The sequence below is a fragment of the Porites lutea genome, chromosome 9 (genome assembly GCF_958299795.1).
Source record: "Porites lutea chromosome 9, jaPorLute2.1, whole genome shotgun sequence".
NCBI classification, from domain to species: Eukaryota; Metazoa; Cnidaria; class Anthozoa; order Scleractinia; family Poritidae; genus Porites; species Porites lutea.
In genome coordinates this window covers 12,768,147-12,780,265 of record NC_133209.1, presented here as the reverse complement: position 1 = coordinate 12,780,265, position 12,119 = coordinate 12,768,147, and the positions used below count along the sequence as shown (strand labels likewise).

The 12,119-nt window shown below is 39.5% G+C and overlaps 1 protein-coding gene across 3 annotated transcripts in view; it reads left to right on the top strand.

Moving 5' to 3' along the window:
- The window catches only part of LOC140947939 (uncharacterized), a 49,545-nt gene that overhangs the window by 13,881 nt on the left and 23,545 nt on the right, over nt 1–12,119 (top strand). For 2 of the 3 annotated variants that reach the window (XM_073397169.1, XM_073397166.1), the window contains exons 3-6: nt 4,177–4,218; nt 5,839–5,996; nt 7,055–7,117; nt 9,931–10,039. In XM_073397169.1, the coding sequence (XP_073253270.1) occupies nt 4,177–4,218; nt 5,839–5,996; nt 7,055–7,117; nt 9,931–10,039 (372 nt within the window). The remainder of the gene's footprint in view (nt 1–4,176; nt 4,219–5,838; nt 5,997–7,054; nt 7,118–9,930; nt 10,040–12,119) is intronic. The other variant, XM_073397168.1, reaches the window with a different exon arrangement.

Sequence of the window (12,119 nt, the reverse complement as noted above, 5' to 3'; positions counted from 1 at the left end):
TGTATAAACTTTTAACTCCAAGTGTCCTTTGTTTCCCTAAAGCATTTTCTCTCATAGGTGACGTACATGACTTTCATGATCATCCTTCATTTAATAGTACATGACTTTGTTATGAATCTTTGTTCTGAGTGATTGCTTCTACCAGTCTTGGGCCAAGAACTTGATGACATTGCTTTTGCTTTTGGGTGAGGACAAAAGACGCCCCACTGCTTTACTTTGTGGCCAGCGACGATGTTGCTGAAAAGAATACCGCTATTTGACCCACGGTTGACTCTTTCGTCATTTTTGATGGATTCATCAAGGTATACATCAAATACCACGTCGATACTGGAACTCTCTGCCCCAGTACATAGTGCCGACATGAAAATGGCTTCTGAAAGTTCAGCGAAGGTCTTGCTATTGCCGTGAACGTTGTGAACAAGGCTCAAAAGGTAAACGGAGAGGGTGACAACGGTAGTTGATCCTGTTGTACGCGAAACACCAAGGAAGAACAGCACGAATGGCGTACAGATGAATAATAATCATCATCTTCATCATCATCATCATCATCATCATCATAATATTTGATATTTATATTGCGCATTTTCAATAAAAATAATCAAACGTGCATTACAAACATTACAATAAATACAAAAATAAGAACCTATTTACAATCACGGTGGAATCAAAGACGAAAACTACACTATTTACAACTGGTTATGAGAAAAGTGATTGGCAGAAAAACTATATAAAAATCTAAATATAAACTAATTGTACCAACAAAATGTGTTGCTGAATAAAAATGTGTTACCATAAAGGATCGATCCCCCATAGTAACTTTTGTCAAATGCTTTGGGGTGCTCAGAAGAATTCCCTTGTTATTTCGCTGTAAATCATAACGGGGTGGCGGTAAAACAGTACTTTAAAGGTGATCAAAAGGATTAAAATCTCGATAGGTAGGCGGATAGGCAACCAGTGAAGGAGCGGCGTAATATGAGTGTTTAGGTGCGCAGAAGATCAATCGCGCACTGGCATTCATGACACGTTGGAGTTTTGCATGTGATGGTCTGGAACTCCATAGAGGAGACTGTTGCAATAGTCTAAGCTACTGGTTATAAATGCATGAATCAGTTTCTCTGTACATTCACTAGTAAGGTATTTCCGTATGTGCCGGATACTATACAGATAAAAGAATTCACTGCCACAAAACCTGAGATCAGGCCCAATTTTAGCGGTTCTCATACATTCTCTCTAACGGCTACCGCTAAAATTGGGCCTGATACAAACTCTGTCACGTTTGTGCTCGTTACGGCCAGATTTTGGCCGTAACGCTGATTGGCTGTTAGAACAATGCCACAAGATCTGATTGGCTGGCGGAAACCCCGGAAGTTGAAAGCGCTTATTCCTCGCGTGGTTGTTTTCGTGAATGATCGGCCATCGGCGGACAGAAGGGTCGATTTTGCTGTCTTTTTTATTGTTTTATGGTCCTATGGTAGGAAAATATGCCTTAATATGTGCCATGGAAATTCAGAAAATTCATATGGTTGTTCATATCTTCTCAGGATTTGCTTTATTTACGGAACTAATGTGAGTGTATCGCGGAGTTGAATCCCTCTGCAAGTTGTTGACCACTCACAAACGATTTGTTGATTTACCAACAAACGAGTGCAACTGCAAGGTATTAGACGAAAAATATCGCATCGCTGTTCAAGGAATTTTTGTAGGCATTATTATAAAAGCTGGTGGCTTAAGGTAACAGACTGGTTGTTTGCCTTCGCCTTTTGTAAAAAATAAACCAGGAAAACTGGTGTCCTCGCTCGTTGGCTGTTTGCTTTTGTTTTTAAAGATTTATGGCAATAGAAAAATAGAAATTTCAGTATTTTAAATTCGAGCGCGCCTAGCTAAAATATTAAAACTAGTAGAACATCGTGTCGCCGTCTTTTCGAAAACTTTTTACCTTCTACGCCAACAGAAACAACCTTCGAGATCTCCCTTAACCTCGCAACAAGTTAAATGTGATTGTGCTGACTGTTTTATTTTTAGCCGAAAAAATTAACAGATAAAAGCTTTTTTTGAAGTGAGCCAGTACGCATTTTTCCCACCACGCGTGAAAAATTTGCATGCTAGAAAAACAAGCAACGGAAGTAGTTTTGGTTGGCTGATTAGACAAATGTCAATCAATCAAAAAAGTGGGCGGCAGACGTTTCGTAGAGGGTTTGTATCAGGCTCTCTTTTCGTTTCCCCTTGCCCGCCGGAATGTAATTTTCAAAGCGAAACGAAAATGGAGCCTGATCTCAGGTTACTGCCACGTCTTTGTTATATGCGTTGCCATATCTATGTGCGTCTCGAACCAGGAGCCCAGATTTTTTGCCGAGTATACGGGAATTACATCAACGTCGCCAACCCTGATACTGCTAACAGACCCTTTAGATAGCTGCTTGTTCTTGCCGATCACCAGAGACTCAGTCTTATCATCGTTCAACATCAACTTATCATTAATCATCTATGAACGAACATCAGCGATGCATTTCTCCATAGCATCTAGCGCCTCAGCTTCACACCTACTCTCTAATGGGCGAAACGACAAGTATAATTGAGTATCATCTGCGCACGAGTGTGCAGACAGCAGGTGAGATTTAATGACACTGAAAAGCATAAATAGTAAAAAGCAGTGGACCAAGGCATGGACCCCACATTCTAGGCCAAACTTTTTGGAAATAGCACCATTAATTGTAACTTGTTGCGATCGACCTCTCAGATAGGATCGAAACCATTGAAGAGCTGGCCCATGTAGGCCGAGCAGTGACTGAAGTCTATGAATGAGAATGTGATGGTCCACAGTATCAAAGGCGGCGCTGAGGTCCAAAAGAACTAGGAGTGTCACATGATCCTTATCCAAAATCATAAGAATATCATTCTTGACTTTCAGTAACGCCGGTATTAGGTAATTTATTCAACTTTGAAAGATTTGCCATGACATACTGGAGCTGGTGGCTTTATTTCTCCTGAAAACGGAAACCTGCGACTCTAAAAACTGTTAAGAATCTTTCGTAGATAATATAATTTACCTTGTTAAGATAGGTTTCGAAAAGAGAGGGACAAATACAAAGTAAGTTTGATAAATGGAAGTTATTTAATCTTGCCCCACATTCAGCAGAAAGTTGTTGTTCTTGTTTTACGAACTGTATTCGCTATAGGTTTCTGATTACTCAATTTCGTGCAACTGAAGCTTTGGCTACCCTTGCATATAGGAGATAGTCCGTCGGCAGTTGTCCTCTATTTGTGCGTCAACTTTCTCAAATGTGTTATCGTTACATTTTAAGGTTTACTTTGACCAGCCATTTGCGCCGCGAGTTCTACGGTCACGATTGATTTCAAACTTGCAGATATAAAACTACAGAGCTCTGAGGCTTATTTGCCGAAGTGAGAGAAAAATCTGTCTTAGGGTTTTGAAATTGTTGACCTTTTTTGTAAAAATGCGGTTTTAAACATCTGCCGATATCTCAAACGTTTTTACACCTGTAAGAAAATAAATAGCATTTTCTTAAAGTTCGACCATTCTTTACTAAGGATGCCAAAAATCATGGGAATTGGTTAAATCATTCCTGCTGAAAAACGCGAATCAAAAACATAACCAACACGCTTTTAATAGGTTCGGGCCACCTTAAAATAGAGCGACATACTTACAGTTCTAGGTTCCTACACGTTCCGCCATCTTGGATTCCAAGCTTACCGTCAACTAAGACGTATTGAAATATTCTTTCATTATTAATAGGGGAGGTTTTAAAATACAGAATTTCCTGACATGCATGAGGGAATTTTCTTAAACAGCATGTGATCATGCCGGCTAGGACGTATTGCCCCGTTTTACGGCAAGCCAGGCTTATTTTTAGGCTCCATGGCCTGAAATGGCGCAAAATTAATGCCCTAAAAGCTAGAAGTCCAAAAAAAGTCCTCGAAATTTTAGTTTCCAAGCCGTTTGTAGCCTAACCGGGTTTTACCGACCTTATTAAGATGATGATGAATCATTCTCAGCTTCGTTCAATAATTGTTATATAGTAAATTCTCAATATATTGTTTAGGAGTGCAGTTTGCACGGCATGCTTAATCCAATCCAATCCAATTCTATGTATTCACTGCTCTTGTTCCCCACCATCAATTAATCCACCAAAACAATTTGTTGCTTTTTGTTTGTAGTCAGATGCCAGTTTCCTGAGCATAGAAATTCACCTGAGTGTTGTAAGTTTGCTTATGCTTTTATCTTTGTCCTTAAAATTCGCCAGTATTTGCTAACTTTGAAGTAACTTTAAAACCCATGGTGATTATAAAAATGTCAGTGCATAGGGGTGTATGTATGACTACGGAGAACTGCATGTTGTTTTGTAGCCTACGTAGCAGGCACCGGTTTTTTTAGGGAGAAAGGAGAAAAATCGCGCGTTCCCCTCACAAGGCCTGTGAAAATAAAAAACGATTACGGCGTCTATGCAGGCTAGCTGTTTTGTGTTTTTTGGTTTGACCGTCGTAATTGTTTGTTTAATTTTTATACTTTAGCTATTTTATTATGCTTGCTTTTGGAATGGTCTGATATTCCCCCATAATAATGTTTAATTATGCTGTAGGCTCATCCAAAACTTATTTCACCTTGCCTTATCCGGTTAACGTAACCTCTATTTAGTGGTCACCCTTGGGAAATAGCCAGGCGAACAGTTTAGGAGAGGTTTTCTTCAGTTTAGCATGTGATACGGGGACATCGAACTAGTATGCCAAAAAAAAAAACATGAACAAGATGTCAAACACGATTTTATTACTAGCTATGTTAGCAGCAACCTAAAGTACCTTAGAAATGAAAAAGACTTCCGCTATAAACCGTTGAGGTTTGTTCGAACAACTTGATTGATTCATTAGCTATGGACTTTTTATAAACATTACCACTGCGGAAAAGTCCTAGCCTTGAGGTTTGTTGTGGTTGCCCACTGGGTGTGACCACAGGAATATCTGCCCAAAATAGTACTCATTCCGTATCAAGAAAAGCGGGTCCAATTCGAAAACAATAGGTATTGTTTTCTGTTGTAAAATTGGCCATATTTTGTCATTTTTGAAAGGACTTAAACAATGGCGTCTTCACACATGCAACCTTCCGATGACTACCGCGGCGGCAAATTTGAAACTTCGGCGAGTGTCAAGGAGTGAACAATATTCCTCGGGGGGAGGGTGTGGGTTACATTTGCCTCAAAGCGAAACTCACTTAGACGGAGAGGGACAAAAATACTGTCGTCACCCTATCGGTTCGGTTACACAGTTGCAAAGGTTGTTCAAGGCCCTTTGCGAATATTGTTCAGACTACATTCAAAGATATTTTTTACAAGTTTTTAAATTCAGCTTTCAAATCTCGCGCCTCATTGATTCATTTGAATATATAACTAATGGACGCACTCAGTGGGTTATTAAGTTCAAAGTGGTAAATTTACCATTCAAAACTCGCGCTTCGTCGATTCATTTGAATAAATTGACTTTACGTATGCTTTTTTAGCTGTTTAAAGAAGGTGGACATTTCATGGACAGTTCGTTTGCCGTCTTGTCAAAACAACGCACTTTTAACCAACTAGGTGATCATTAATTAGAGTTGAAAAACAATAAAGTTAGCCAATTAGAAAGTCTACCGGGTGACCGCATTAATAGATTGTCGTCTGCTAGGTAGTCGTCAAAATGACACTAAATATGTGAAGCAAGCTTCGGGAATTTGATAATTGACTTCGAAAAATAGATATTGACTATTAAGCCTACTTCACTGAACAGAGGGTCGCTTAATAGTGCTTTGACTGTATAGTTTTATGCTAGTAATATTTTAATTTTGTACAGGTTCATTGGTTAACATCACAGCTGAGTACTTTGACAAGGAAATTTATCTAACCTGGAGGATGTCTTTGGAAAAACACTGCAGGGAGATCAATATGTTTAACATTAAATGGGTTAATATTCAAAAACCAGGAGATTGTTATGGACAAACGTTAATCGAGGTAAATAAGATAGCTAAGCTGATTCTGGTGATACTATTTTGTTTCCTTTTTCGCGAAAATGTAAGAGAACGTTTTCTAGACCTTAATGTCACGATTTGAGGGAAAATTGATTCAAAAGGGCTGAATTCTACGTATAGCCATAATTTACATTTATCTGAATGATATGGATATTAAATTTAAACAGAACGAACGTGACTTCCTACTTTATAGGCTGGTAGATAAAAAGCTATGTACTATTTTTTTCGTGTACACCCAATGAAATTGTGGCTGTCACTGTCGACTAATATTTCTAACAGACTGTAAGAACATTGAAGTTTGGCTAGGCAGTGATTTGGCTACAAATAGTTATGGTGAGTCTCGGGACTCATCTTGTGAAAAGTCACGAGTCCAAGTGCAGAGCCAATGAATCCCAGTTCAAAAAACGAGTCCTAAATTGAACATGCTTGGGCCTTTATGTAACCAGACAGTTAATGTGAAGACAGACTCCAAAACTCTTTAGTACAGTTTACTGAAATTAAAATATAGTCCTTCTGTTTGAAGCACAAAAAATACTTAAATAAGTATGCGTCGTTAAACAACAGCTACAACAACAGCCACAGAAATCATATGAACAGGATATTCTACAAAAATATCAGATCGATCGATCGATCGATCGATCAATCTTTGCGTTCTACAGGACACATGCCATGACTTATTTTGCGTCTTTGGGGATTTTTATGCGTTAGGGACGCGGACGCAGAGGTAACAAAATCACCGCTAGGGAGGAAACGGAGCAAAGCTACAGAAAGTATTTTGTAGATCGTTATAAAATCTATTTGCTGGATTTTTTTGGTGAATTGATATCGACCACAATTTGAAACAACTCTGTTTGGGGTCACGTTTTAGCCATACAAGGTGTTCTTTGGCTAGCTAGGGTAAAGTGTTGACAGTCCTCATTTCATTCCAGTTTGAGTTGACGTCTAAGGAAAACTGTTTGTTGGACAGGCAGTCCCATATTCACACGTTACGCACTATAGAAAGACTCTAAAAATGTGTTTATTGTATTTTGATAATTGCAGGGTAAATACAACTGTACCATTTCTTTAAGCAAAGAATGTTCCAGATTTAACTACTCCATAAGGGTAAGAGTACCACAACATAAACTTTCTTGTATGGCACTCTTTCATTGTTAGGGTTACTTCTTCACGACAAGTAATAATTATACGTTAAGTTTAGGTCCTGGTCCATTGAAGAAGGTGATTTTATTTTGTTTTATTAGCCTGAATTTAAGCCATCTCCTCCAGTCGCAAAATTCCTGAAAGAGACGTCTGAATCAACGAGCCGCTAATGCCGTCCAGTCACGTCACTATCTGAAAACTCGGTAGTGACTGATTGGCTGATTGTCAAAAACATTCGCTTTAATTAATTGTGTGTTAATATGCGGGACTATTTATCACATCGCATGCTTGCGTGGATCGAAGTCATAGTGGAGTTTAATCATGGTTTAATCTTTATCGTAAACAGCAAAATAAACTTTTCCAGTTCTTGTCTTCGAAACTGTGACTGGTTTATGTGAACTACGAATGAAGCGTCTATGCGGAAAGTCAGTAGGTTTTTAGGTAAAGCCTCTTTGTGGTTTCGGTAGTGATATCGGATCGATGCTTGTGAGATCATAAACGACTAGCTTGTGTCACGCTAGCAAATTTTTCGAGCGTTAATTCTGTCATCTCCGCTATCAAGTGTAATGATTCTGCTGGTTTTTGTTACATCCTTATTTCAGGAAAAAACCTGTTTGGGTCACCCTGTGCTTATAAATCTAGAAGGAAAAGAAATCACAAGAAACAGTTGTTTAGGGACCACCTCCAACATGCTAAACAATTAATTCCAATACTAAGAAACACTGTAGATATTTACTGTAGATACACAGCAAGAAATCAAATGTGGTAAAATACCCTCCCCCAAAAAACACAAATTGGTTTCAAGAAAACAAAAACGAATCGACGTATCGCTGAATCCTCTTTACGTTTTTTTTTTCAAACTGAAGCTAACATTAAGTGACACCAAGTGCTATGACCTTTTATGCAATTAAACACTGTTATTGTTCCACATATCCCAAAGAAATCAAAAACAGCTGAATTGCTGAACCTTCAAGATGATAAAAAAAGACAAGTATATAAATCAAGGAGTAGTTGAACATTCAGATGAGTTCAACGAACAAGCTTCGTCCGAAGGGTGGTTATAACACAAAGAACAAATGTACTCAGCACCACCTTACCTTTAAAATTCCTTGACGGCCTCAAAGTGTAACATCGTAGTGATCCATTCGTGACATTGCTGGGATTAAAACCTTTCGGAGGAAAGGAAAAAGGCAAAATCATTGTGCCGAATAAACTCCTACAGAATTTTCGCTTATCAACGCGACAGCTTTCCAGCTCTTCTCTTGCTACTTTGACTTTGCATCCTACCCAACCTGACTTGCACATGATTCGAAGTTGCAGCCAATAAAATCGCACAATTTTTCTGGCAAGGGGCACGGCCTACGGGAAATTTAAAAAACAAGACGCCGTGGGAGCTTATATTTGGGCGTCAATTTACTAGGCGTGTGGGAAGTGTTTTATGGGTTTCAGGGCTGTGTGAGTAGTGCAGTAGCGTTGTATATTTAGAGGTTGGTTGAGACGTGTGAAGTGGACCGCGTGGAGTTATATTGGACGTGGATTGGTAAGATAACGCCTGTAGTTTGTTAATCAGTCTGGTTTCTCGTAAAAATTTAACATGAAGAAATAAGAACTAATTTTTTGGAAGGTAAAAGCTATTTTAGGTGTTGCAGTGGGGTAGTTGTGGGAGTGCTAATTTGGCTATGAAGGGATAGTGTAATTACAGTCTGTTGAAATGAAGTGGTGGTTATGAAAGATCTTGTCAATAGTCGAAAACATACTTGAACTTATTTTAACCGTTGTTAGGCTTTCTGTTTTGGACAATATTTGTATGGAGAGAATGTGGATAAGGGGAAAGTTCATTTAATACAGAGAAGAAGGTATGAAGATGTTGAGAGGGGGGAGGGGGGCTGAAATTTTGTGTGTGTGTTCGGGGGGCTTCCAAAAATCGGTGAGGTCATTGGGGAGCGCGTAAAATCTAGCTATGGAATTAAGGCCACTTAAGGCTGATTTTTTTTAGCCGTTTTCGTTGCCGTCGCCGATTAGCATTACACGATTTTAAATTTTGTTCGGGTAAACTATAAATATAAACGACGAGAGCTCCGCTTTTCTATATATTTAATGTTGCATTAGTTTTCATTCACAAATTCACTTGTCAAAATTTTGACCAAGCGGTGGAAGGGAGACTAAATTGCTTCTGGAGCGTGACCAGAAGCGTGATCAAGCAAAAAGCAAAGCAAAATTTTGTGGTCAGCCGAATACAAGAAACATTAATCTACATTTTTCACTCAAGCAACTCCGGTTGGTTGCCCCTAAAATGTTTAATTTTACGCCAAAACCAAACGCAAGGTAGCCGTCTGGGATTCCCTTCCCTACCCGATTGAGTTTTGCACCCCTACCCTCAGCGTCTGCACGGACAGTCTTTTGGGCGTACGCTGACCTCATAACCAAATTTTCTCGGATTCATAGGTTGCCAATTTCCTTTAGCTATAGGACTCTGCTGCGCGCGCGCTTCCCGCGCGTGAACGATTCGGTACACATTTTGCGGGGTGGTTTTTGTTACAGTACAGCAAAAAGCAGCCTGTATTTCATATTTTCCTACTTCATATTATACCTTTGCGGCACGAAGCTAGGTTCTTTTATTTATTTGATGTCCACCCACACAAGCTTCGACTCCACTCCATTGTTTTAAGGTTGTTGTTTATGCTCACTGGAGTGTAATGCAGAAGAGATCGGGTATATTTTTCCGATTACCTGCTGAGCAAGAATGTGATCATCTATATTTTGAAATTCATTTTTAGCTAAGTGGAAAGACAAACGATACTGAGGGCAAACTATCAAAGGTGACAGTGATAATTCCACCGATGAAGCAAACACCATCACCCAACACCACGTGGACGTTTATTGGAGGTACCGTGTTCTTTAAACTTTTTTACAGTTGTTGACCTTTAAAGTGGGCTAAGGTATACAGTTATCAGTCTTAATAAATGAGTAAATAGATAATGAACAATGAATTTGTGGTAGCACATTTACTGCGTGACGTACAGTGAGAGTACCCGAAGGAAAACTGTTTGGAACAAGGACGAGAAGGAATGACAAATTCAACTAGCTTTTGGCATCACTCTTGAGGGACAAAAACAACCCAGGCCGCACTAGACCGCTCTTACCCCTATACCCCGCGTTTCCTGCCTAAAGAACTATGTGTAAATTAGCTGCCTCTACATTTAATTATCGCAGGATTTGATATAAAATTCTCTCTAAGGTACCATTTGTTTTCTTTGAGGACAGACCTAGGACATCCTCGGAGACCCAATTGAGTTAGCTGAATAGGTCTTTAGTCGAGTTTGCAGATCCTTCGTATAAGAAGATCATGATAGCAGCGTCATACATGCTGGCCTCCGTTTGCCCAATCAGAGACAAGTATTCAATTGAGTTGTGAAACTGGTTCGGTAAGAGCAGCATCCCAGGAGCTCTCTAATCCGTTCTTGAAAACGTTCGCCGCCGTTTATCCCGACCGCTGGGTCTCCGAGCGTGGACCTAGGACAGCAAATAATTTATTTAAATGTGCGGTTCGCCTTCAGGGGTGGTGCAGTGCATTCACCGAGAAATGTGCGGTAGACTTTTCATATAGATTACAAATTAGATTACACGATTGGTGTGTCCGAACTGTTTCTAAAAAGCCTTTAAAACTGTTTTACATAATTTTGTTTTTTCTGGACGCATCTCGAAGTAAGACTTTCGCCTTAAGCTTTCTTTTTACGACTGAGACGGCAACTGAGTAGTCTTTAGAACTTGTTCTTTTCATGTGCAAAAAGCCTTTCAAGCATTTCGGTCTGAGAACGCTAATGTAACGCTTCTTGGTGCAAAGATTTTTCCGTCCCGCATGCCTGTCCTTCAGTTCAGGATCGCTAAGCTTATAGCCTCCGTTAAAGGCACCACCTGATTTAAGTCTGTGCAAACAAAAATCGTCTAGTTTTTGTTCTTAAAGGTGATGTTACACGGGACGATTCGCTACGACGATTTTTAGCGCAACGCAACGTTGCAATATTGTTTCCAAAAGCTGCTATCGAGACTCGTTGAACTGACATAATTCAGAAACGAAGAACAGGTTTTTACGGTGACAAAAACTTGAATTTAGTAGTTCTTTTCTGCGGAATAATTCTTCATGTGGTACGGCTCCAAATTTTCTCAGTCTTCGTTTAATCACACATTTAGACATTCATATAAAACATACCTGAGAATTGGCTTTGGTTCTTGAAGGCAACCTCCAAACGAAAGTATCGAAGTGTGGGAAAAATAGTGAAACGTCAGGAGTACCCAACGAACATATGTTAATATGTTAATATTTAACTTTCCTGGGAAAAAAATACCCGCTCTTCACTGCTAGCCAGCAAGACTTTCAGAAAATAAAAATCCCAGCCAGCAATCATGTTTGGCGGTTTTTTGCCAGCCAGCAAGGTTAAAAAAACAAAAATTACGCAATCCCAGCCAGAGTGAAACGGAATTCGGTGTTTGCCAGCCAGCGGTAGCAGAAGCAAGTTATGAGCCAGCCAGCGAAGTTTCATTTAACACATTGCCAAGAAAAACATGTAACAACTAAAGACATTCAGCGGTACTTACAGTTTTGGAATGTGGACTTGAGGAGTAGTCTTGAGTTTTTGCCAGGTAAACGATAAAAAGGAAGATCCCGAACTTTGTCCATAACACAATAACACGTAAAAAAAGTGATCGCCGCAAAGCCTTGAGACCAATGCATATTTTCCAACGATAATCGACTGAGGCGAAATAAAGTTTAAGAATAAACAACATAACAAGTAAGCTTGATCTACGTGTGGTCTCCTCTGCAAAATCACCCCAAATTCCAGCATTGTATGCCGTGCTACTGTTACTCCGCGAAAAGTTTACACCAGAACTGATAGAAAGTTTCGAGTAAACAGGCTTTCCGTCGGAAACTTCTAACCGCTACGGCTGAAAACCACGAACCCACAAA